The sequence below is a fragment of the Carcharodon carcharias genome, chromosome 19 (genome assembly GCF_017639515.1).
Source record: "Carcharodon carcharias isolate sCarCar2 chromosome 19, sCarCar2.pri, whole genome shotgun sequence".
Taxonomy (NCBI): domain Eukaryota; kingdom Metazoa; phylum Chordata; class Chondrichthyes; order Lamniformes; family Lamnidae; genus Carcharodon; species Carcharodon carcharias.
In genome coordinates, this window is record NC_054485.1 from 19,206,962 (window position 1) to 19,234,783 (window position 27,822).

Below are 27,822 nucleotides of genomic sequence, written 5' to 3' on the forward strand. Positions count from 1 at the left end.
AACTGGATTGCTCTCTATGTAGAGAGCTGCATAGACTTGTTCAGCCGAAAGGCCTCCATCTGTGTTGTATTGACTGACTCTATGACCCTGAATGATGGGAAGGGCAAGTGAAGCTGGATGGTGGGAAGGGGCTGTTAGTGTGTTGTCCCATTCTGACCTTAGAATGTGGTTAAAGTGCAGACCACCAGAGAAGGTCACTCAGTTGCCTAGTACCTCCTCCCGCACCCCCAAATTCCAGGTGAAATCTGTATGTTACCTGCTCCAACTGGCATATGTCTGATGGATGTTTGCGTGTGTGTGTGTATTTTATTTAAATGTTGTACTTTTCTCATTAGGAATTGGACAAAATACTGAAGGACCACAAACGAATGCTTAAAAAGCAGGTTGGTGTTCATCGAACTTCCTGGTACAAATTACAGATCAACGAAGTGAAGGCTGTTGGAACCTCACTTTCCATCTCTCCAGAGGTACTGAAACATTTTGGCTATCTGGGGCACTGACAGATTCATGTAGAACATCGCTGCCTCAATTTGAATAGTGAACATTATTTTCCACCCTGATGTGGAGTGAAAAATACAGTAAAATCTGATTCTAGAAGGTAATGATGGGTAGCAAATTATATCCAAAGGCATTGAAGGATTTGTATAAACATTTACCTAATGCAATGAAACCTGACCCCAGACTATGGATCCCAAACTGATTTCAAAACATCTGATATCTAATGGTGATCCCAATTTTTAGAATTACCCACTAATGGTACTGCTCTTTAATTCCAGGAGGTAATTCTACAGCCCTTATTGAATACATTGCCTTGGGGAACGATCATAGAATCAAGGCTGCAATGTCCTTTGATCCCTTTGAAGGCATTTTAGCCCTATCCCTGACTCTCATTCTTTTTGAATGTTGTAATCATATCGCTGCTTGCTTTCCCTGTAATGCAGTCATTTAGGTTCATAAAACACATCTGGATGAAAGATTCCTCTTGGCACACGCAAGCTGTTAAATTAACAGTAGTTTGCATTTTGGAACACATCGAATCATAGAATGCTATAGCACAGAAGGAGGCCATTTGGTCTGTTGTGCCTGTGCCTGCTTTTTTAAAGAGCTGCCCAATTCGTTCCTGTCCCCTGCTCTTTCCCTACGTGCCAGTAAATCTTTCCTCTCAAGTAGTTACCTAATTCCCTTTAAAAAGTTATTATTAAATCTACCCTTACCACCCTTTCAGGCAACACATTCCAGATCATCATAATTCACTGCATAAATTTTGTTTCTTCCTGTTCCAGGCAGGGATGGAAGAACACTGAAACCCTTGTTCCCTTTTTCTTATTGTCTGTGGTTTTTGTGGAGAAGAAAGCATGTGTGTTTCTCAACCTTGAGTATGCAGTCAATTTTTAAATAATCAGCAATAAACTTTTGTGCTTTTAAATAAAGAGGATTAGTTATTCATGCATTCACCCCAAAATGTCACTCACTCACATACTTTCTCTCTCTTTCACTCTATCTCACACACAGACACACACACACACACATATACACACACACACACACACACACACACACACACTCTGTGTGTCTCTCTCTCTCTCCCTCTCCCTCCCTCTCTTCAAGAGGATAGCGCACAAGTTGTAAACAAAAGAATGGTTCATTCACATGTTTGGCTCATTGTAGGGAAAGCAGTTGTTGCAGGCCCATTGAAGAAGGTGTTTTCAGTCTGAAAGGGTAGTTTAAGTGATTTCAATAGCTGGAGTCATATCTTAGGATTATTGCAGGATTTCCTTGAAGAGATGGATGTTCAGCAGGTCACGAAGTGAGTCATTTGTAGTTTTCTTACCAGGAGTTCAAGACGCTGTACTGGTGGACTTTTGAAAAGGAACGGTTGGGAAATGTTTTCAGATATTAGTGTCCAGGTCTTTAAACTTATTGCCTTTTTCTCCAGCTGCTGTTTCTTGCTGTGTTCTTTTGCAGACTGCCTTTTGTAGCCTCTTTGCCTCCTCCTTGCAGTTGCTTTAATTTTGTATGGTCATCAAACATGGATACATTTCGTTCAGTCCCTTCATCTAAGTCGTTGATATAGACTGTACATAGCTGGGGCCGAAATACTATTCCTAGTAGCACCCCACTAGTTACAGCTGCCAACCCGAAAATGGCCTCTTTCATTTCCTCTTTAACCAGCAATGCAACTCCATCGCCTTTTCCGTTTTGTCTGTCCTTCCTAAAAACTGAATGTTCAGTTCCCATCCCTCGTCACCTTGCAACCATGTCTCCATAATTCTGAGTATATCACACTTTTTTACATCTATTTGTGCGATTAATTCATCCACTTTATTGTGAATGCTCCTCGCGTTAAGGCACAAAGCCTTAAGGCTTGTCTTTTTAACATTACTTGTCCCGTTCCCACTATTTTTCACTGAGGCCCTGTTTGGTTCTTGCCCTTGATTTCTCTGCCTATCACTTTTCTTTTTCCCCTTTCTGTCTTTTGTTCTTGTCCTCGATTCCCCTTCCTCTGACACCTTGCATAGGTTCCCATCCCCCTGCCATTTTAGTTTAAGCCCTCCCCAACCACTCTAGCAAATATTCCCCCTAGGACATCAGTCCTGGTCCTGCCCAAGTGTAACCCGTCCAGTTTGTATTGGTCCCACCTCCCCCAGAACCGGTCCCAATGTCCCAGGAATCTGAAACCTTCCCCTTCGCACCATCTCTTCAGCCATATATTCATCCAATATATCCTACTATGCCTACTCTGACTAGCATGTGGCACTGGTAGTAATCCTGAGATCACTACCTTTGAGTTCCTATTTTTCAACTTATTTCCCAACTCCCTATATTCTGCTTTTTTTTAACCTATGTCGTTTGTACCAATGTGTACCACGACCACTGGCTGTTCACCTTCCCCCTTCAGAATGTCCTGTAGCCGCTCTGAGACATCCTTGACCCTAGCACCAGGGAGGCATCGTACCATCCTGCAGCCTCGTTTGCGGCCACAGAAACGCCTATCTATTCCCTTACAATTGAATCCCCTATATTGCATTCCTACACTTTTTACTCCTCCCCTGTGCAGCAGAAACAACTGTGGTGCAACGAATTTGGAACACCTTTGGTCTGTCCGCAAGCATGACCCAGACCTTCCTGGCGTTTGCCATCCTGCTCTCATGCCCACATATCCGTCATTGGCCTGCTGCAATGTACCAGTGAAGTTCAACGCAAACTGGAGAAACAACACCTCATTTTCCGATTAGGCACTCTTCAGCCTTCCAGACTTAGCATTGGGTTCAACAACTTCAGACCATGAACTCTCTCCTCCATCCCTACCCAGCTTTCCATCCCCCTTTTTTCCATATTCATCTTTGTTATTTATTTATTTTTTAAATTTTCATTAATTTTTTTCCACTTATTTTCATTATTACTATTTTTCAAACTTATTTACAATTTCATTCATTGTTTTATCCCCAGCTTTTAACCTATTTTCGATCTTTCTTCCCCCACCCTCACCCCCACTAGGGCCATCTGTCACTTTCCAGAGTGCTTATCCTGGTCCGGCCATTATCACATTCTGCTTTCTTAATGTCACCATTAGCACCTCCTTTAGCCAGTACAACCACCATTAACAACTCTTTGAACTTTTGTTTTTGACATCTTTTGCCATCTCACCTTTGCCTCCACCTATCCATGTATTTCACCACATCTCTACCTCCCTTTAGATCTGAAGAAGAGTCATACGAACTCGAAACGTTATCTCTGTCTCTCTCTCCACAGATGCTATCAGACCTGCTGAGTTTTTCCAGCATTTTTTGTTTTCGTTGACTAGACTGAGGTTTGAGGGAGGATTAGAAGTGACATCAAAGCAAAATAAAAGGAGTACCAAAGCGGCTGCATGAAAAAGGAGTCTGTTTACAAGTGACAAACTCTTGTCAGCACCCAATCCATTTCAATACCTGGGGAAATGGAAGTAGAGTTCCATGAGGGCAAGAAGCATTTTCTCTGTGCGCTCATCAGGGTACAGTCCCCAGACAGGCGCACCATCCAAGGACAACATCACACACCAATTCCAGCACCTGGGAACAGAGAAGAAGGTAATGTACTTTAAAGAACCTGGGAAGTAAAGAATTTTTGATGCTTGTATTCATTAGGTAGAAAGCCAATGTTTGCACACCACAAAGCTTTGTTGCTAACCAGTTCATATCGTGTTCAGCACTACCAAGACCTTCTCAGATTCACAACTTTTGATTGTATCTCATGGAAACCCAAACCTAAGTAGGGCAAACATTTCTGAGCAAAATACAATTGAAATTCTTGCTTTCTTCACACCTCCCAAAGCATAACCAAGTGATTTCAGCACAAACCTGGACACGTGATGTGTAGATATGTATTGACACCCAGATTGGCCTGCCTATTAGGAAAAGTCTATCACTGTCCTCATGTACCTTCATCTTCCAGCATTCAGGACAGGTTCCTCACTGTACTGTCAAGAATTTACAAGGATGAGTTTGAAGGCTTCATTAATTGGATGTTGTTTTTTCATCATCTCTCCTGATAGAAGCTCAATCCAAAAGAAGACTTGGCCACTTGTGGTCTTGGTTTGTCTTCACCATGGTTGAATATTTCTGTGTGAAGACTTTTCTTATCATTTAATAATTTCTTTGCAATTAGGAAGCTGAACAATTCCAATTTGTAGACAATGCTGAAGAAATACTGACATGCTATGAGATAAAATTCAACATGGGGAAGTGGGAAACATGGCCTCTTGTGCTGGAGTTGGTGGAAGATGAGAAAAACATTAAGATACAGGAGAGACTTTGGAAGGGAATGTTAAATGCTGAAAATGGAGGTATGCATTGTGTTTCTTTTCAATGTAAAGTTAGTTCATGCAAAGTATGTTGCGGATTTCTGTTTTTATAAACTGTCTTGTCCCAGTGCCAGTAAGACCCAGTTTCTATACCTTTTCTGTACTCGCTGTTTGCAGAGGTGCCTATCCAAGGAGCTAACAGTTAGTCCTCTTACAACAATCATGATTAATGTAATCTCACACCAAACTCTTCAAATGGTAAATATTGCCTTGCAGATCAGATAATTGCTGATTAAATGACTAATATATTTATTTAACAATGATAACAACTTATATATTGCCTATAATGTCGAAAATCATGCCAAAGTCTTCACAGAGTCATTGGGTGGCAGAGGTTAATTTGCATTGGGTGATCAAAAGTTTGACCGAAAAGTTGGATACTAACAAAGGTCTAAAAGAAAGAGAAAGAATTGTGCAGGGATTTAGGGAGGGAACTTGCTAAACAGCTAAAGGTATTTCCACCAATGGTGGGTGAAGCAGGGTGCATAAGAGGCTGGAGGTTTGGAGGGTTGGGGGATATGATATCAGACACAGAACTTCGGATGAGCAAAAGTTTATAGAAGGTTGAGGATGGGAAGGTGGCCATATTGGAGTGTGCAGGTGAATATTAAAGCATGAAGTTGACAAAGGCATGGATGAGGTCTTCAGTGGAAGATAATTGAAGGCAGGAAATTGTTGGGTGATGTTACAGAGCTGTAAGTATGATATCTTGGTGCTGAAGAGAATATGAAGCCATAAGATTAGTTCAGGGTGAAATAGGATGACCGTCATGTTCAACCTGACCCAGACCAGAGAGCTGGGGCGAGGGATTGAATCAGCAAGGGTAGAGTTTGTGATGGGGACCAAAGACAATGGCTTTGCTCTTTCCAATGTTTAACTGGAGGAAATTATAGCTCATCCAGTACTAGTTGTTGAGCAAGCAGTCTGACAACACAGAGGAGTTGGAAGAGTCAAGTGAAGTGGTGGAAGAGTAGAGCTGGATGTCATCAACATACATGTAGAAGCTTACCATATGTCGGTAGACTATGTTGCCAAGCAGCAGTGTGTAATTGAGGAAGAGAAGGTGGTTCATGAATGGATCCTTGGCAAATTATGGAGATAATAACACAATGGAAACAATAAAAGCCATTAATTTAAAGATCAAACTGCATATTTTGATTAATGGAGTAAATTGGTTTTGTTCCTTGATTTTAGTCTGTGTAAAGGAACAAACCATTTATTTCACAGAAAAGGAAGCAGGCTGTGAAGTAAATCAAAGAACAAAGCCAACACACTGCTGCTGTAACCAGTACTGGATGAGCTGCAATTTTCTCCAGTTAAACATTGGAAAAAGCAAAACCATTGTCTTTAGTCCCTATCACAAACTCTACTCTTGCTGATTTCATCCTTCTTAATAGTAGATAATAAGGAAATGGCGGATGAAATGAACAAATGTTTTGTTTCTTCACTATAGAGGAGACAAAAACCATTCCAGTAATAGTTCTAAATCAGGAGGTTGAGGGGAGAGAGGAACTTGGTGAAATTACAATAACTAGGGAAGCAGTACAAAGCAAGCTGATGGAGCTGCTGGCTGACAAGTCTCTGGGTCCAGATGGACTTCATCCTATGGTCTTAAAAGAGGTGGCTAACGAGGTAGTAGATGTTTTGGTGTTAATTTTCCAAAATTCCCTACGTTCTGGAAAGGCTCTATTGGACTGGAAAGTAGCAAATATAGCCACTCCATTCAAAAGGGAGGGAGGCCAAAAAACTGTAGGCTAGTTAGCTTGACGTCTGTCGTGGGGAAGGTGTTGATCATTAAAGATGCTATAGCTGGGCTCTTAGAAAAGTTCAAGGTAATCACAAAGAGTCATCATGGTTTTAGAAAACGGAAATCATGTTTAACCAATTTATTAGAGTTATTTGAAGGAGTAACATGTGCGATGGATAGAGGGGAGCTTGTAGGCATGCCATACTTGGATTTCCAGAAAACATTTAATAAAGTGCCACAGCAAAGATTATTGCAGAAAATTAAAGCTCATGTTGTAGGGGGTAACATATTAGCCTGGATAGAAGATTGACTGACTGGCAGAACACAGTATGCATAAATGGATCTTTGTTTGAATGGCAGAATGTGACAAATGGAGACCTACAGGGGTCCCAACTTTTTACAATTTACATCAATGACTTGGATGAGGGGAGCAAAGGCATGGTAGCTAAATTTGCAGACAACACAAAGGTAGATAGGAAAGTATGTAGTGAAACAGACATAAGTTATAGATAAGTTGAGTGAGTGGGCAAAAATCTGGCAGATGGAGCATGGTGTGGGAAAATGTGAAGCTGTTCACTTTGGTAGGAAGAATAAAAAAGCAGAGTATTACTTAAATGGGGAACAACTGCAGAATTCCAAGGTGCAGAGGGAACTAGGTGTTTTCATGCATGGGTCACAAAAAGTTAGTATGCAGGTACAGCAAGTAATCAAGAAGGCTAATGGAATGCTATCCTTTATTACAAGAGGAATTAAACATAAAATTAAGGATGTTATGCTTCAGTAATTCAAGGCATTGGTGAGACTGCATCTCAAATACTGTGTGCAGTTTTGGTCTCCTTATTTAAGGAGGGATGTAACTGCATTGGAGGCAGTTCAGAGGAGGTTTACTAGCTTAATACCTGGAAAGAGCAGGCTATCTTCTGAGGAAAGGTTGGACAGATTGGGCTTGTTTCAAACTCAAAATACAAACAGATCAGCCATGATCTTATTGAATGACAGATCAGGCTCGAAGGGCTGAATGGCCTACTTCTGTTCCTATTTCATATGCTTGTATGACTTGGGGGGGTGGGGGTGGGGGGGAGATGGAGGGAGGAAGGGTGGAGGAGAGGGCTGGGAAATAGTCGGAGTGGAGGCAGTGACAGCAAGGGTGAAGAGGCAAAGGGAAAGGGGTGAAGTTGACAGGGAAGAGTATGTCAATATTTTTCCATCAAAGGAGGGTTTGCTCATGGGCCTCACTGCGGAGTGAGAAACTTTAGGAGATTTTTCTCTTGGGTAAGGGAGAGGCGATTTGATTTTCGTGTCATTGCAGGCGGATCTCTTTAGTTATGTCGAGATGGCTTAGTCATTCTAGTGACACGAGTTCTGAAACACCTAGGATGTAATCCTGATATGTATTGCCAGAAAAATCTACCTTTTAAAGGCTGACTTTCATGGGGTCCAGTAGAAGATTTATTTCTGGTGAGGTGCTGAGCATTGGATTCCTAATTCAATGTGGTGGTGAGCTTGGTTCTAATGGATGCTTTCAGCTGCAGGTTACTTTTCAGGTTTCAGTTTCCGAGGTGCAGGGGGATCTTGGTGTTCTTGTGCATGTCACAAAAAGTTAGTATGCAGGTATTGTTGATTTACTTCTTGTCCTGATGCCAGTCCCTTGATTGGGCATAGAGTGCCTGATAACAAGGGATGCCCCCCTGCCCCCCCGAATTGTGGTGGGCTCAGATAATGAGCATCAGTTGGCTCATTAATGAGCCTAATTGACACACTTGCCGTAACTCTTTCGAGTACAAACCTGTTTCCATCTGTTTCAGATGAAGTTATTGTTTCATAGTTTGCCATTGTGAGATTTGAACTCTTGATCTTGGGGTTATAAACCCAGTACCATAACCACTTGGCTATTTAGGCCAAGCCACGAGCCTAATTGACATCCCACTGGTCCGCCCTCCAACTTAATTGGGGAAAGTTTCACCACCACTTGGAGACCTATGCGGGGCCTCTCCCACAATTAAGTGGGCCTGGTGCCGTGGTTTCCATGGGCTGGATTAAATTCTGACCCTAGTTCTCATAGCTCACAGCCTCTTATCCTTGGAATCACTTTAGTGAATCTCTTCTGCTCTCTCTCTGGCTTTGATGTCAGATGTAAGATGTCCAAAACAATCCAACTGGCCACAGCATTCCAACTGCAGTTTAACTATTGATTTATACAATTAAAGCATTACCACTGCTTCTGTGTCCTATTTATAAAGTCTAGGCTTCCATACATTTTTACAGCTTTTCAACTTGTCTCACTTTTGAACATTTATCTCCTGTAAATTGTGCTGTTTGGCAACAGATTACTTGTACATAAGAGTGAATGCAATGAAACGCTGTGTCACAAGAATTCACAATGAGTTCACCTACAGAGAGCTTCGTGAAGCTGTGGAAAAGATGTTTCCTAATGGAAACTTTATCCTCACACACAAACAACATGGTGAGTGAAAAACCCTACCATCTGTTATCTAAACTACCCTGAGGATAAACTTCCTATTAATGGCCATTATCATCAGTTGTAAATTTCAGCTGTTCATCATACAGACACCTTTTATTTTTGCAGATTCACCACTTTTAATTGATGGAGACTTGAGTTTACAAAGCATCCTCCAGGAAGAAGGAAGTATCACTCTAGAAGCTAACTATACTGGAGGCTTGACTTCACAAAACATTCTTCTGAAAGAAGGAAGTTTCACTCAGGAAGCTAATGGTATTGGTTCAGACAAGTTGTTTAAGAAAAGTATATGTAACTTTGTGGACTTTTATTGGATAATAAATAAATGGGTTTTGCTCATGCAGTTAGTCCCAAGCAGGCAGAAGTGGAATTTTGTGCCCCTGGAAAGTTTATCATGGTCTACTGTTAAGTTAACTTCCTTCTCTTCTCCCAACTCCATACATCATATAGGTATCCCAAACTGGAATAAACCAAAATATTTGCTTCGATTGGCAGATTCAGGTAACATTTTGCTTTCCACCAGTTTTTCCCCTCCTCCCAGAGGCAATAACTTCTTGCTGAGATAGTTTTCACTCCCAGATTTTTGTCTTGTGGTCTTTGCTTTTGTGTGAGGCTGGACAAGTTAGTGTTGGCAGACTGTTACACCAGAAACAGTGAAGGGTAGCCAAGCTCAAATGCTGTGGATCCTTGGGAAAGGTGCCCTTCCAACAAGGAACATTGGATAGTGATGAGCAGTGGGAGCACTGGCACAGGAGAACTCCAGTTCAATTGTGGTACCTGTATTTTTTTTTTATTTGTTCATGGGATTTGGGTATTACTGGCAGGGTCAGCATTTAACGTCCATCCCTAATTGCCCTTGAGCAGGTGTTGAGAAACCACCTTCTTGAACTGCTGCAGTCCTTGTGGCATTGGTACACTCAGTGTTATTAGTGAGGGAGAGCCATGATTTTTCCCAGCAAGCATCAGCAAACACCCTGGGGTTTACCATTGATCAGAAACTTAACTGAACCAGCATTATAAATAATATGGCTACAAGAGAAGGTCAGGGGCCTGGAGTTCTGTGATAATTAACTCACCTCCCAACCCTCCAAAGCCTGCCTGCAGTCTACAATGCACAAGTCAGGGATGTGATGGAATACTCTCCACTTCCTGGATGAATGCAGCTCCAACGATGCTCAAGAAGCTCGACACCATCCAGGGCAAAGCAGCCCACTTGATTAGCACCTCATCCATCGCCTTACATAGTGACTGTCTCTACCACCAATGCACAGTGACGTGTGTACCATATACCCTGTACAAGATGTGCTGCAGCAACCAACTTAGGAGCTTAGGCTCCTTCAACAGCACCTTCCAAACCCCTGACCTCTATCACCTTGAAGGATAAGGGCAGCAGATGCATGGAAATGCCACCCCTCACAAGTTCCCCTTCAAGTGACACACCATGTTGACTTAGAACTATATTACTGTTTTTTCACAGTTGCTGGATCAAAATCCTGGAACTCCCTTCCTTAACAGCACTGTGGGTGTACCAACACCAGGTGGACTGCAATAGTTCAAAAGCCTTCTCAAGGACAATTAGGGATGGGCAACAGATGCTGGCTAGCCAGCGATGCCCACGTCCCGTGAAAGGATAAAAAAAAGTTCACTCAGCAGACAAGAAATTAAACCTGGATCCTCATAGCGTCTCTGACTGCCAGCAACTGTGTTTACTAACTGAACCAACTACGGGAGCTCTAGGCAAATTTCTTCATTTTAAATTTAACCTATTATGCAATACCATTAATGGAATGTAAAGCATGCACTGTGAATCAGTGTTTATTTTCTGCAAGATAGAAGTTATTTTATCCACATCTGTTGTGCCACTGGCATAGCAGCAAGCAGTAGGTGTTCACCTTCCTCATTACTCTCCTCTAACTGGCGAACATACTAAGCTGAAGATTATATCCAGTGTCACTCCAGGGGCCACCAGTTAGATCAGACTTGATGTATCCATTACAACAACTGGCAGAACACTTTTCAGGATAACAGGCAAAAATTATATACAGCACAGGGTATAAAAGGGGAATTAGGGGAATTACGCAAGCTATTAAGTAGTCAATTTGTTAGCAAATCAATTAGCTTAATTAACATTTTCTAACTAGAGATCCCAAAGTAACAGCAGCTCTTTTTAGGAATTGAATAAGAGATGATAAAGATTTACTTTAAATACAGAAAAATTGTACTAAAATATAAAGTTGGTAGCAGAAGATATTTACTGTACTCAATGTATGTGGACGAGTACAGTGTATTGGAAAGAATTGCCTTTGTTTCCATGTTAAAACATACCCAGAATGTGAAAAATACTTCCACTCATAATCATAAAACCAAGCTGTTTACTTTGCAAAAATTATTAGCTTAATGTATTTTTTCCTTTCTTCATGTAAGGTGCTCATGCCCGGTATTGGGATAACGTTGCCATGTCCTTATCAAGGGAGACCAGGCAATATATTCAGTGAAAAGTTGTTTTGCCAATTTTGGTGACATTGTAGATTTCCTTTGTGTCTGTATCATCTGTACTCGCTGCCCACCACCCCAACTATTTCACAATCCTGTACTGTGAGGCTCAGCCCTTCCTTCAGTGATAGTCACTGTAGTGTATCACTCCATGATAGCCAACATTATGCAAGTTGTTTTGTCCCCAAGCTGTCCAAGGACTTTCCTTTCCCCTCCCTGGAAGTGCACCAAGTATTGAGACATAGCTCAGAGGTACCTATCTCTCATCTTCTGTCTGAGTTAGAGCTATATGGGTTCCAGCACCACCCCAGAGACTTGGGATGTGTAATCCAGGTTGGCAGTCTCTTATAGTACTGAGTGAGTTGATATTTCAGATCCATCATCAACTGGTGCTACCATCTGGCTATGCTCTGCAGTAGCATTAGTTCCTCAACAAAGTTGAACTCAGACCCTTCCCTAATGGTGGATTTGTACAGGACATTGTTGTGGTCACAATTAGAGTACTGACAGCAATTCTAAGTGCCCCATTATAATAAAGGCATTAAAACCATGAAAGGAGACAGGAAATCACTAGAATGATACCAGAAATGAGAGTTTGTAGTTATTTGAGGCTTTATTGACAGGAGCATAGAACCTAACAGGAGATTAAAATGATTTCAAAGTTTTGTGAAGGTAACATCTCAGAGGATAAGTAGTGAAAGATTGTTTCCACTGCTCAGTGAATCAGTAACGTGTGGGCAATGGGAGAACGAAGAGGAAAGTTACAAGAAGTGCTTTTCAGACAAAGGGTTATTAGAATAAGGGATGGTGAACTACACCTGGCCATAGAGACAGAGATAATACCATAAGGCAATTGAGTATGAGTTTGAAAAGGAAGAACATAAATAGATACATGGAAATGGGATTAGAGTTCACACCTCCAGTTTAAGGCTTATGGGCTGTATGACCACCTGGTGGTGGTGTGTTACTGTTCATTCGGGGAGTCTGTGGCAACATGCACTTTTACATGTATGGATAGTGACGGTGGAGGCTCTGACATTCTTTCCATCACATGGCTGACCAGGAATCTCTCTGCTGTTGGCATGTGTTGAGAAGATTTGCATGTTGATACTCAACCTGTTTGGATGAGTTATGAATGCACCTTACTTGGTCATCAGGTCCTGGGGTGAGACTCTGACCTGGAGCTTCTGGCTGAGAGACAGGGGCACTACCCACTGCGCTATAAGACCTCCTCATGAATGACCACCAAATGTGCTGTAAATTCAACAATGTGTGCATCAAGCTGGGGTCACTGGTGAGAACGAAGAACATTGTCCGGAGATGCTGAAGCGATTTGTAGAACAACAAAATGGTTGAGATCTATAAGACGAAGCTAAGGATGGAACCTGGGTGCTTCTGAGTCAGTGAAGTCATTAGACAGCCTGATCATCACGGTATAGTTCTTGCTTTCTGTTTCGATTTAGTTTTTATATTTGAAGAGGAATTGTGATAATATTATCAGGACATTGCGAGGGTGAACAATTGGAGGGGGAATGGTCCCGAGTACACATTAAGGCATATCAGAAAATAGAAGTGAGTACACATTAGTTCAGATCAAAAACTGAAGGGGAATGGTTCGCATACACACCAGGGCTAATGGGAAGACTATTGACACTAAGATTCTTTATTACTCTCTCATAATGAGAAAATTAGCGCAATGTACTGGATGATGTGAGAAAGTTGATTTGGCAAAATTGAATGGTATGAGGGTGTCAGTATTCCTCCCTGTATTAATTGCACCCTCAAAAGATTTGTGGTTCAATAAAGGGACTAATAGAGTTCTCAGAGGAGGTGACCGAGCCACCTAGTGGTGCAATATTGAGTCCATACAGAGCAGAAATGTCCCAGGTTTGGTCCACAGGCTGTGCTGTGTTAGTGAATCTCAGCTGTGACAGCACTGAGGACTACAAATAGTCTTGGCCTGGTTTACCGAGGGAAATGTCAGCTGCTGCTCAGTTCCTGCTGCTGCTCAGGAGCACTTTGTGTGTGAACACTGGGTGAAGATAGGATCGGATTTGATCATGAAGTGCGCGTGGTTGAATACGCAGTCAACCTTCACTATGTCTATGTTACTTTGGTTAAGTCAACAGTAGGCTGTATCCTCACAAGACTGTGCTGTCAGAAAAATTATGAAGTTATGAAAGATCAAAGACAAATGCCATGCTTAAAGACAATAATAAACTAACAGTGTGGGCATATAAATGACAAATGAATTCAATATCAAGTGTGAAGTGGTAGGAAGAGCAAGGAGACCACATACACCCCTTGGGGTATAAAAGGAGTCTAAATAGGGTAGAGGAGGAAAGATCACTATCTAAGAAGACCCATCAGCCAAAGTGCACCGAGGGGCTGCGAATTGTATAAAACCCTCGGGCTGTATGACTCACATTGAATGTATGCAGTGAATATTACATGTATCACCAATTGTGTGGAAGCATCACATGTGCACAACCTAAATACCAATGTGCTGTCTGACTGTCTTCTATGACCATTTTGAAATGTCTGTGATGTTCCTTGGTTCTTGTTTTTTTTATATTCCTTTCATGGGATGTGAGCTTCACTGGCTAGGCTAGCATTTATTGCCCGTTCCTAGGTTGCCCTTGAGAAGGTGGTGGTGAGGTGCCTTCTTGAACCGCTGCAGTCCATGTGGTGTAGGTATACCCACAGTGCTGTTAGGAAGGGAGTTCCAGGATTTTGACCCAGCGATGGTGAAGGAACAACGATATATTCCCAAGTCAGGATGGTGAATGACTTGGAGGGGAACTTCCAGGCGGCGGTGTTCCCACCTATCTGCTGCCCTTGTCCTTCTAGATGGTAATGGTCGTGGGTTTGGAAGGTGCTGTCTGAGGATCTTTGGTGAATCCCTGCAGTGCATCTTGTAGATGGTACACTGCTGCTACTGGGCGTCAGTAGTGTAGGGAGTGAATGTTTGTGGATGTGGTGCCAATCAAGTGGGTTGCTTTGCCCTGGATGGTGTCAAGCTTCTTGAATGTTGTGGGAGCTGCATTCATCCAGACGAGTGAGGAGTATTCCATCACACTCCTGATTTGTGCCTTGTAGATGGTGGACAGGCTTTGGGGAGTCAGAAGGTGAGTTACTCTTCATACCATTCCTAGCCTCTGACCTGCTCTTGTAGCCACAGTATTTATATGGCTAGTCCAGTTCAGTTTCTGGTCAACGGTAACCCCCCAGGATGTTGATAGTGGGGGATTCAGTGATGGTAATGCCATTGAACATCAAGGAGTGATGGTTGGATTCTCTCTTGTTAGAGATGGTCATTGCCTGACACTTGTGTGGTATGAATGTTACTTGCCACTTGACAGCCCAAGGATGCGACATGATCTATGTGGAAAACTTGAATATTATTGCATTTTTTGTGATGGCCGTTTTGGAATGTTTTGTAATGTTCTTTCAGATATTTTATGGATAAAGTATATTTTGCAAAAGATAAGGTTGAAGAGTAAAGTGATCTAGGAATACTGTTACACATCACTCTCAGTAGAGTGCAGGATAGTAAGGCCATTAAAAAAAGACAAACGAAGCATTGAGGTTCATTTCTAGAGAGGTCGAATTGGAAAACAGAAGTTATGTTAAACTTCTATAGAACCTTGGTTTGATCACCGTTGGGAGTACTGTGCACAGTACTGATGTTATAAATGGATATAGAGGCACTGAAGAATGAGCAAAAGGTTGATACCATAACTGAGAGGTTGTATCCATTAGGAAAGTTTGAATAGGCTGGAGCTCTTTTCTCAAGGATAGCAAAGGTTGATTAAGTTCTTTAAGATTGTGAAAGGGTTTTATAGAATAGAAGGAATATTTCCACTTGCTGGAGAGTCTAGAACTAGGGACCATGAATATAAAATAGTCACTAATTAATCCAGTACGGAATTGAGGAGAAACTTGTTTACCAAGCGAGTGGTTAGAATGTGTAACTCGCCACCATGTGTAGTTGAGGGAAATAGCATAGTTGCATTTAAGAGAAGCTAGATAAGTACAGCTGCAGTTGTTGCCAACACTGTGCATGTGCAGTTCTGATGTTTTACTGCATTATGTCATTGTGAGAGACAGTAGGCAGCAGCCAGGAGCAGAGATGCTTATCAAACAATTATTAGAGTTTCGTGGCAGTTGCAGAGAAGAATATGCGAATAACCCCCTGTGTCTAGAGCAGCATCTTTAAGTGAACAATTCCCATGCACTGCTCCTCTCAGGGTCCCATTGTTAACAATCTGCGCAACATCATTGGATTATTGTGGTTAAATAAAACAAATGCATACACCCTTCAAGTAACAAAATTGGCAGTGGAATGACATCATTGGTGTTCTGTGCATGTGTGAACCAGTGCTCATGTGCGATGGGTATTGGCAGCCATCTTGCGTTGCCAGGAGACACAGTGGGTAAGTACATGAGAGAGAAAGAAATAGAAGTGTTAGGTGAGGAGGTGTGGGAGGAAACATGTGGAGAGCATAAACATTAGTATGAACTGTTGAGCTGAATAGCCTATTTCTGTGCTGTACATTTTATGCAATGGTTACAGCTAATGATCTGAGGGTATGGTGTTTTCCTTATCTATTCAAAACCTGATTGATTATCTGACTGGAATACTGATAGAATATAAACAAGTTCACAACTGGAACATTAAAATAATTTTAGTCTGAGCAAATTGTGGAAATTTGCATGTTTAACAATTGGGTGCATTTAATTTGGTTTGTTTTTGTTTACAGTATCTCTACCACTTTGGTCGCAACATTTCATTGAGAAACATGAAGCAGAGCTGATTGAGAGACTGACAGAAATTGACTCAATCTTAAACGGCTTGAAAACAAAATGTGCCATCAATCAGTACGATGTGTCCAAAGTGCGGGCACCCAGCACAATTGAGGATCAAGTAAGGGAGTTAATGACTTGTGTGATCAAGAAAGGGAATAACACAATGGATTATTGTCATGACCTTCTTCGGAAGTACCACAGGCATTTAGTGTCAGAGCTGGAGAAAAGAGAAGCAGCAGAATAAAGCTGTGCAGCTAAGAACATACCAAGACCACGGTTAACATCTCTAATGCTCCTGTTCTAAAGATGCTGCCTGTTGCTGGGGGACAGGTCCCTGGAGACAAGAATCTCTGGCATCTTTCTCAAGTCATTTTTAGTGTTTGGTAAAGGTACCCAAACTTGCTTATTGTTTATTAACTTAGTAACTAAATGCAAAGCAGCTTCTCATATCTCTGTTTACTTGGGCTCACAAACTAAGAAAATGACTTGCATTTATATTCTTTGGGTAACTCGATACCCGAACTACATCTGTGTTGATTAGAAAGAAAGACTTGCATGTGTATAGCATGTTACAGCCAATGAAGTATTTTTGGAATGTAGTCACTATTGTAGTTAAAACCATTTACCAAAAATTCAGTAGAACCAATCTATCAGAGTTCAAATTCCATAATGTTAAACTGAATGAGCAGCATATAGTTCCATCTCACATTCTCCAGATGACAACAGCAATACTTCTCACTCCGTTCCAGATAGTGGCAGCTCCTGCTTCTTTATATAGGGTGCTTTCTCCTTCACACAAGTACTCACTGATTCTAAATCAAACTATACAATTCTAAGCCACAGACATTCAAACTTTTTAAAACACAGCTCAGGTGTCTCTGACAGGCTTGTTACAATCTTTTCATGAGAAATGAAGAAAATCCTGTCATCTTCAATGGATGGAGCGAAAGTCTGCTTGCATCAGGACTTCTGTTTAAAGGGGGAAGGCTTAAGGCATGAAATGAGTGGATTTCAGTTCAGAGAAACCTTTTCAACAATGTTTAGAAAAATGTGAATTCCATTACTACAAGATGCCATTGAAGGTGATTTAAATATCAAAAACAATTATATAAAGTATTGGATAAAAGATTAGAGAATATAGCAAAAGAGTGGGGAAATAAAATTACAGTACATAGCTCCGGCGCAGAGCTGGGACAACTTAAATTAGTAAAACATCTTAAGGTGCTTCACAGGAGCATTATCAAACAATATTCTGTCATCTCCCAATTGTGTCCTGCAATTCAATCAGGTTTCTGCTCCTGAAATGACATTAACTAAAATCACAATTGAGGCTTTCTGTTACTGTGACCATGGTAGGTTATCCCTCCTCATCTCAGCTTATCTGCAGCCATTGACACAGTTGTCCATACCATCCTTCAACACCTCTCTTCCATTGTCCAACTTGTTGGGGCTGGCATCATTTGGTTTCACTCTTTCTTATCCAATCAAAGTCAGAGTATCTCCAGCAATGGTTTTACTTTCTGCCCTTACATCATTAACTCTAATGGAGCCAAGCTTCACCTCTACATCTCGATCCCTGCCATGCCTCTGGCAGACTGTCTGTCTGACATCAAGTCTTGAAAGACCTTCAGTTGCCTCCAGCTGAACATTATGAACACCAAAGCCATAGTCTACAGACCTTATCAAAAGCTTCTACTCCCTGTCACAGATTCCATTCTCCTCCAACTATTGTTGCAGGCTTAGACTATTTCCAGCATTTCATTGGAACTAAGCTGCCACCTGCATATTTTAATCACAAGACCACCACTTCGACCTCTGTAACATCACCCTCTCCGTCTCTGTCTCTAGTCATATGCCAGTGAAACCCTAATCGCTGTCTTTGTCACCTCCAGATTCTGCTATTTGGATGCTTTCCTAACTAACCTCCCATCCTTCCCCCTATTTAAACTTCAGACTTCTTAAAGCTCTGTTGTCTGTGCACTGTCCTGTACCAAATTCTGCTCACCCTTCATTCCCAGGGAGGGTTTGAAACACAAGGATGAGAAATTTAAATGAATCAGAGGACTGGGAGCTAACTGACCCCTCCCTATTTCTATAACACCCTTCAGACTCTTAGTTCATCTGCCTCTGGTCTCTTTTGCAAGCTCCTCCCTTTTCCTTGCCATGTCATGCTTTCAGCTGCCAAGGACCCACAATCTCCAACTCCCTCTTCTTCTAAAAAATCTCCCTAATTAAATCCCCTTATCTACCAAGCTTTTGGTCGTTCCACCGAAATTCCCCTTTGATTCAACATTAATTTCTGCACTCCTGTGAAGCAGCTTGAAATGGTTTTCAACTCTAAAGGCCAATTATTACTGTATATTACTTGTGAATTCAATTTGTTATCAGATGTATTTTTGCAATTTTTTTATAACTAAAATAAAATGAGCGCAACCAAGGAAACTTCCAATATTCTTTGGGAATTGGAGTTTTCCCCTTTCCCAGTGCAACCATCCTTGATTTGGCATAGTTCTATAGTCTAATGATGAAAGGTTTATTGCTTTCTGATAGGAGAGCAATGGGGACAGCATTACTGACAGGATTCAGGTGCATTGTGGTGCTTGGCCCTTTTTTTAAGGTAATAACATATTCTGCAAAGGAGGAAATAGTCTATTCCTCAGAAATATTCTTTTCATGGGATGTCGGCATCACTGGCAAAGCCAATATTTGTTGCTTAGCCCTAAATCTCTTAAACTAAGTTGCTTGCTAGGCCATTTCAGAGGGCAGTTAAGAAAAGGTAAACCACATTACTGTGAGCCTGGAATCACCTGTAAGCTAGACCTGGTAAGGATCGCAAATTTCCTTCCCTAAAGGGCTTTAGTGAACTAGGTGGGTTTTTACAACAATCAGTGATAGTTGTCATGGTCACTATTTGTGATACTAGCATTATTAATTGAATTCAGATTACACCAGCTGCCATAATGGGATTTGAACCTGTGTTCCCAAATCAGTAGTCCAGTGATTTTATCATTATGCCACCATCTCCCCAACTTTCCACAATAATAACTGTTTAATGTGATAAACTGCAACCTCTGCACTCAGCAGAATTTACCATTACCCCACTGTCATTTATAATTCAGTCAGTGAAATAGATCTGGCCATTTCCCCCTACTGCAATTTGCAAGAAAGACTCATCACTTAAGATACAGACAGCCCTGCATTCGCTGGGCTGGGCCAAAAATCACCATTCTCTTTTTTTTTATTAAGTTTTAGCAACGTTCATAATGAGTAACAGTACAGAAAATAGCTTACAGTGCAGCAATAATTTAATAAACTTACATTTGGAAGAGAAGGGCAAGGAAAAGAGAAATAGGAGGAAGAAGAAGAAAAGGGAAGGGGAAAAAGATGAAAGAAAGCTTTCCCTAGCCCCCTGAAAAAAGAGTAAATCAACAACAATCAGAGGACAGACATTATTTTACATGGTATAACATATACACCATAATTAGGGTCAGTTACATGAAAGTAGAGAGCTATAGTTCCTCAAAATAATCTAGGAAAGGTTGTCAAGCTATATAAAATCCATCAGCGGAGCCTCTTATAGTGCACTTTATTTTCTCAAGTTTAAGATTTTGCATAAGATCACGTATCCAATTAGTAAAAGAGGGCGGACAGACTGTTTCCAATTTAATAGAATATTACGTCTAGCCAATAATGTTGAAAAGATGAGTGCGTCAGTCTGAATTTTTGTAAGAGGGATCCATCCCAAAGAGTGCTGTATTAGGAGAAGGTTCAATGCTGCTCCGAAAAATATGAGTGTGAGACATAAAAATTGTTGTCCAAAACAAAGCCAATTTGGGGCATGACCAGGACATATGAATTAGTGAGGCTGGAGCAGTATGACATTTATCACAGGTTGGATCAAAATTTGGATAAATCTTAGATAATTTAACTTTGGATAGATGTATATGATATTAGATTTTAAATTATAGCAACCCATTCCTTGCACATACAGATAAATAATGTACGTGAGAAAGAATAGACTTCCAGTTATCTTCTGATAAGTCTGAATCAAGATCTTGCTCCTGAAGAGTTTTTAAGGTGGAAAGCGAAGAGCAGTGTAGTGAAAAGATTAGAGAATATAATTTGGAAGTAAACCCCCTAACAAAAGGATTTAGTTCTAATACAATATCTTGGTGATTTAGAGGGCAATAAAGGAATCTGAGTGACTTTTCTTGCACGCAAAATCTCTGATTTGTAAGTAGTAAAAGAAGTGTGTGTGGAGCGGATCGTATTTCCAAGAGAGGGAGTCAAAAGAAGCAAAAATATTATCAATGTATATGTTAGCAAGGATTTTGATGCCTCTCATGTGCAAGACTTTGCATCAATAGGGCTGCATAAAGAGAGAGATTGTGGCCCAAAAGCGTTCTGAACTGGGTCCAAATCTTAAGTGACTGGCGAATGATAGAGTTTGAGGAAAGGTGACTGTTTGAGAAAGGAATGGAGGTGCACAATAGAGCAGGCAAAGATGTGGACTGACAGGAGGCTGCCTCCAATGGCACCTATGCTAAACTAGCCGAGTCTGAATGAAGTCAAAAATAAATATTACAGATATTGGCAGACCAACAATAAAACTGAAAATTTGGCAGTGCCAAACCACCTAAATGCTTGGGTTAAAAAAAAATTATTCAAAGGGATAGACTATTCTCCCCATTTGTTCAATGAAACAAGGCAACCCACTTCTATGAACTGTGAACTCCTCCCTTCACTTATGAACATTAAACATTTCTTAGCTCAACCTGACACAATATGTAGGCTCTATGCCTCCCAATCAGTGGATTGGGCCATCCTTCATTGTGACAAAGCATTTCCCCATTGATGTATGAAATCAGTTAGCCCTCCATCCTAGTTCAGTAACCTTTCTTTCTGGACCCAATGAGACAGAGCATTGCTGTCCATTCAGTGAGCTAGGCCATTGCATTGCATAGGACATTGAACTGTCCAAATGATGGACGAATCATCTTATTTCCTGCAATTCCACCCTCACTCCCTTCCCCTGCTTCCCAGAACCGTGATCGGGTCCTTGTCCTCATGTTCCGCCCCACTCAATGGATCATCCTCTGCCATTTCCGCCGCCTCCACCACAATGCCACTGCCTGGTGTTCGCTGCTAACAATACAGTCTCCTCTACACTGGGGAGACCAACCCAGATCACTTTGCAGAACATCTCCATTTCATTTTGCAAGTGTGACCCTGAGTTTGATGTTGCTTACCATTTGAATTCTCCATCCCATACTCAGGGTGGAATTTAATGAAACTAATGTGGGTTCATTCCATTGATTGGAGAACCAGTGGAAAACCTGGATCAATTCTGAGGGGGAGGCCTGACAGCAGTGCCATTGGGAGCAGTGGCTGCTGCCAGTGATGTTCCCATGGAGAGGCCAAGGATCGCTGAGCAACCCAGGCCACAAGTGAGTGAGGGAAGGATGGGGCTGTGCAAAAGGGGGAGCGGGGTGGAAAGGGAAGGGCAGGGGGGTGGCTTTCAGCGATCACCCACTGCCAATTGCCAGGTCCCTTGATTGAGCACTAAGTGCCTCTGAAAGAGAGAGCCCCCTCCCCTTCCCTGAGATCACAGGCAAACCCTGGCTTTCTGGAGCCACAGGAAAGGCCTGCCACTTGCATTAAATTCAGGTTGGCTCAGGGATAATTGGTGCCAATTGGCTCAAAAATGAACCTAATTGATAACCTACCGTGAGCAGGTAAGTTTCCCCCAAGGGCCCATTCCCTCTCCACCTTAATCATGGGAAGTTTTCCCAACACCGGGAGGCTGACATGCAGCCTCTCCTGTGATCAAGTGGGCCCACCACCATGTTTCCTGCAACGAGAAGCTGCATTAAATCTAGCTTTCACCCTCTTACAATGTTCTGATAAACCCTTACAGAAGCTTGGGCAACAGCCCCTCATCTTTTGAATAGGCTTTTTACGATCTTCCAGGAACAACACTGAACTCAACAGCTTCAGATCATAACATGCATTCCCATCTTCTCAGACAACAGATGCTGGTAATGGTACTATGACCATTCACACTTCCTCTGGACGCAGCTTCAATTTCTTTACTTGCCCCATTGCTAAGGCATTCAAGCTTACCCATTTAACCCCTAACTTTGATGAAGAAGAGGTGAACGCTTTCTTTATCTCTTTTGAAAGGTTAGCACAGTAGTTAGTGGCCAGCTCACCATTAGTCCCTGTTGCTGCAATGTAAGCTAACAGGAAAAGCTCACAAGGTTTATTCCCCTTTGCCTGAGGAAATTGCAACAAGCTATGAGGCAGCAAAAAGGGCTATTTTAAGTGGTGCCAGAAGTGTACCATCAGAAATTCCATATGGTCAAGAAACGGCCTGACTAGATGTATCTGGAATTTGGCAGCTTAAGCAGCTCACTTTTGGTGGGTATGGGCGCTTAAAATTGAGGCCACCTACAAAGACCTTTGTAAAATAATTCCCTTTGAAAAGTTCAAAACCACCATACCCTTCCCAATAAGAAATCACTTAGAGGGACAGAGACAAGGGCCAGATAGACAGCATTTATTTATGAACTTGTCCATAAACCCACATCCAAAGGAAACCCTTCTCTAGTCACCCCCAGCTATCTGAGAAGGATAGATGGTGGGGGTGTGATAGGGAACTGAGTGCCCATGAGAGAGAAGGAACAGCTGAAAATGAAGAGGGGCCTGGACAAAAGGATGGTGCTGGAGTGAGGCCAAGAAGCCTGTGTATTTTAACCTCCGTGCTGATTGCTGGAGATTATGTGAAAAACCTGTGGGATTTGCTGAGAAACACACACCCTGCGGCTAAAACAGGAAGCAGACAGACAGCATAATAGACCGGGCTATGTCTCTGACTGAGGCAGCAATTGCCTGTAGATGCAGTACTGTGAATGCAGGAGAGTTTAAAAAATCCCTGAGTTACAAGGATTTTGTATCAAAAGGAAGAGTGGCCACATTTCCCCAGAGCAAGACAAGTAAGCCTATTGCGATGCTGAGGTATACAGCGACCAGCTAAACTCTAGTGCTGAAAACAGGTATGACCTTTCCACCAGAGAGTGTATTAAGTGCCAAGGTGTTGGTAAAGGAGATTGAAGGAGGGTACATGCCCATCTCCTTATGCTAGGTGCACCTGGAGTGCAACCTTGTGTCAGGACTGGTGATCATGGGAATTATCCCTAATTTTCCTGTGGGTGGGGTTGGCCTGCTCCTTGGCAATGATCTGGTGGGATCAAAAGTGAAAGCATCCCTAATAATCTCGGAGAAGCCAACCAAAATCAGGTCGACAGAACAACTGTAGGAGAAGGTGCCTGCTATTTTCCCTGACTGTGTGGTAACCCAGTCTATGGATAGACAAACTCCCTCAGAGGAGGATGAAGTGGCATTGCAGACAGGTGACCCTACTGTTTGGTGATATGAGACCTTTAGGAGTCTAGAGGACCCCAGAAGGTAATAAGTAGGTCTTCATTTGTTCTGGCTCAACAATCCGACCCATTGTTAAAAAGTTAGCTCAGGCTACCCAAACTAAATCTGAGGCAGAGACGATCCCTTAATGCTACTACATTAAAAATGAGGTGCTAGTGAGGAAGTGGAGACCCCCTCATAGACCTGTGACCAAGGAGTGGACAATGATCCACTGAGGTGCCATGGGAAATATTAAGGTTAGCACAAGAAATCTTGTGGCTTAGGCCTGTTGGTATTTGAAAAGCCCAAGCCTGCATCAGGTAGCATTTTTATTTTTATTGGCCACACCTCAACAAAGATGTAGTTTTGCAGAACCTGCCAAGCTTGCCAGGTTGTGGGAAAACCCCAGTCTGCAATAAAACCTGCATCTATAATTCCCATGCCGCCTTTTGGGGAACCATTCAGCAAGGTGCTAGTGGACTGTGTGGGGCTCCTGCCCAAAACTGAAGGGGCTACCAGTATATCCTAACCATCATGTATGTGGCTAACCATTTCCCAGAGGCCATTTCCCTGAGAACCACATCTGCCAAAATGGTGGTGGGCGATTTAACACAATTCTTTACCAGTATGGACTGCCCACCAAGATCCAGTTGGATCAGGGTTCAAATTTCATATACTGCATATTTCAGGAAGTCAAAGGTATCCTAGGAGCAACCTAGCTGAAGTCCTCAGCATATCGCCTGCAGTAGCAGGGGATGCTAGAATGATACCACAAGACCCTCAATCAATGATCAGGGCATATTGCCATGAGTACCCCATGACTGGGATGAAAGACTAAGTTGTCTTCCGTTCGCTACCAGAGGCTCACTCAATGAGTTCACCAGCTTTACCCTCTTTGAATTGGTTTACGGACACCAAGTGAGTGGTCCTCTGAAACCAGTCAAGGAGAGATTTTTTAGAACAGAAGGAGGAAGTCTCCATGATAGACTATGTCACCGTGTTCCATGAGCATCTCACGAGAGCCTGTGATGTGGCTTGAGAACATTAAAAAATCTCTCAAACAACTATGAAGAAATGGGCTAACAAACATGCCAGGGCCTGAACCTTTCAGCCAGGAGACTAGATGCTAGTGCTCCTACCAATACTGGGTGCATCCCTAAAAGCATGGATCAGTGGCCTGTACCGAGTAGCTAAGAAGCTTGGTGGGGGCTAACTATCTAAATGACACCCCACTCTGGCAAAAAAAACAAAGGCTGCATCATGGCAACATGATAAAACTGTCACAACCAAGAAGTGGACAAGCAGGTAATGGTCTGTCCAATAACAGACCTGGAGGGCAAGAGGAACAATGGGGATAAATTAGAGGGAGAAATGGGTGAGGCCTACATTGAACCTCCTACAGTCCGGCTATCAAACAGAGAAAATCCAGCAAAATTGGACACCATATTCACCTACCCAAATGCAGAACAGCTAGAAGACCTGATAAGGCTGCTCACTGCAGTTAAAATAAATCTATAGAGCCAAGCTAGGCTGCACCACATTAGCTCTACATGATATGGATATAGGAGAAGCCCCTTCCATAAGTTGACATCCCTACCATCTAGATCCAGAAAAGCTGACCCATGTTTGGAAGGAGATTAACTACATGCTGTAGCACTGATTATTAGAGCCGAGCAGCAGTATCTCCCCAGTTGTGCTTGTGCCCAAGCTGGATGGTTCCACAAGGCTCTGTACTGACTGCTGAAAGGTCAATGCAGTGACTAGAGCCAACTCCTCCTAATCAATGCCCCGTCTGAATAGATATGATAGGTAATGCAGCCTACATTACCAAGATAGATCTACACAAGAGATACCAACAGGTTCCCTCGCCCACCTGCATGAAGGAAATCTCCACGTTTGTGACTCCAGATGGGTTATACCAGTGTCGGGTCATGCCATTTGACTCAAATATTCCCCAGCCACCTTTTAAAGGCTGATGAACCAGGAAGTAGCGGGATTATCCAATTGTGTAGTGTACCTAGACGACCTCCTGGTGTACAGTGACTTGGAGCAACTGGAAGCCCTCTTCCAGAAATTACAGTCAGTTGGCCTAGTGGTCATTCTCACAAAGAACTAATTTGCTAAGGCTCAGGTGACCTATCTAGGACACGTGGTGAGTCAAGGACATGTACTGCCCAGAGCTACAAAGGTACAAGCAGTAGTACAGTTTCCCATTCCTACAACAAAACTGGAAATCATGAGATTTTTAGGGACACCGCGCTGACAGACCTACTATGGAAAAAAGCAAAAGTATTATGGACCAAGAAATGCCAGGCAGCTTCCGAGAAGCTGAAACCCCTTTTAATAAACAAAATAGTGCCAGCAGATCCAGACTTTAATCAAGCATTTAAAGTAGCCAGCGATGGTAGTGACCTCCAGGAGGACGAATCAAGAATAGAGAGACTAATCAGGTACTTCTCCAAAAAAATGAAAAAAAAACATCAGAAATGGTATTCCACAGTAGAAAAAGAAACCCTAGGTTTATATTACTGGCTCTCAAACAAATAGACCACAACCCTTTGACTTTTGTGGAGAAATTCAAAACTCAGAATGCAAGGTTATTCCATTGGAATTTGCTTCTACAACCATATCACCTAAAAATCACCCAGATTGCCAGGAAATTGAATATGATTGTGGACGCCCTGTCCAGAACTTAGAGACCCATTTAGAACTGATGGGATAATCCAGGCCAAAGCTTAAGAAAGTGAGTGAATGTGGATGTGTTTTTTTTTGTGTTCTTATACCTTGTAATAAAAAGGAAGTAAATCTATTTTTTTGATGGGGAGGTGGCATGAGGCCAGGTTTCTTTAGTTTTCAAAACATGATTTTTCAAATTTCAAATGACTGGAAATTTTGTGATTTGAACTGAGACAGAGCAAACTTAAAAATGCAAGGTCACATTCCAAGCTGCATGTGAAAAACAACAAATCACCCACAGGGGAGTGTGAAGAGAGAGACATTTCCTATAATCCAGACACCCTTCAAAACCCGTAACTGTCTAAGGAAGAGACATTAAAAGGTAAAGTACTGAATATTGAAACAGTGGTTGCTGTAAACAGGCACACTCAAAACTTCCTGAAAATACACAATGGGTGAAGTATTTCGAGGCAAGGCTGCCCAGCCACTAGAGAGCGATTGTAGCTGATACAGGTGGTGTCAAGAAAGTCCTCAGGGGAAACAGGCTGAAGGCTGCTCTCTCTCCCTCTCTTTTGGCATAAGAGTGTCAGATGGTTTGAGCAGCCAGCTCTACTAAAAACCTACCAGTGAACTGAGATCTCAATAATTGCATGATCTTCTACATCTGACCACTTCCAAAAAAACAGCTAACCTAAATTGGCTGCAGCGTTTAAAATCTACACCTCAAGGACAATCAAAGGATACTTAACCATTTATTCTTTTACCTTTTTTATTGGGTTCTCACTCCTCATTTCTTATACCTGTGTGTGTGTGTGTGTGTGTGTGCACGCACATGTGTTGGGGTGCAGAAGGGTAGTCCAAATGACTGAATGAAGGCTGAATGCTTGACATCACATTTTTATTATTTTTCTTGGGTTTAGTTGTTAATAAATCTTTTTCTTTGACTCAAGAAATCCTTGTTTAGTTGACTCCTTATTGTTCACAGCTTAAATAGATAAATACATTCTGATTTGGAAAAAGCATGTTCTCCTGAAAAAGAAATGTGAACCATTGTGACCAAACGAGGAGGTCGAATAGCAGGGAGCCAGTTCACTGCTTCTTACCCTGTCATAACAAATTGAACTCAGCTGCACTTTTAAATGACCCACATGATTCATAAAATGTGCATGTGTGAAATCTGTCTCACCCCTATTTCTCACCAACCCCTCTCCCACCTCACCCCGATGAAAATGGTTTCTACTGGATATGGGGCCAGCACTTCTGGATTCAGATTCCCAGCGCCATTTTGGATATGCTGTGGAATCTCTGCAACTCCCCAAATATCAAGGTCCTAGAATCCACGAATAAAGATGT

At 42.1% G+C, this 27,822-nt stretch overlaps 1 protein-coding gene across 2 annotated transcripts in view; it reads left to right on the plus strand.

Annotated features, from left to right (window-relative positions):
- Positions 1 to 16,970, plus strand: part of LOC121291735 — a 68,251-nt gene extending 51,281 nt beyond the window's left edge. For both annotated transcript variants that reach the window (XM_041213241.1, XM_041213242.1), the window contains 5 exons: positions 336 to 467; positions 4,648 to 4,825; positions 8,917 to 9,054; positions 9,178 to 9,324; positions 16,326 to 16,970. In XM_041213241.1, coding sequence (XP_041069175.1) covers positions 336 to 467; positions 4,648 to 4,825; positions 8,917 to 9,054; positions 9,178 to 9,324; positions 16,326 to 16,615 — 885 coding nt within the window. In that variant the 3' untranslated portion in view covers positions 16,616 to 16,970. The remainder of the gene's footprint in view (positions 1 to 335; positions 468 to 4,647; positions 4,826 to 8,916; positions 9,055 to 9,177; positions 9,325 to 16,325) is intronic.
- The last annotated feature ends 10,852 nt before the right edge of the window (positions 16,971 to 27,822 follow it).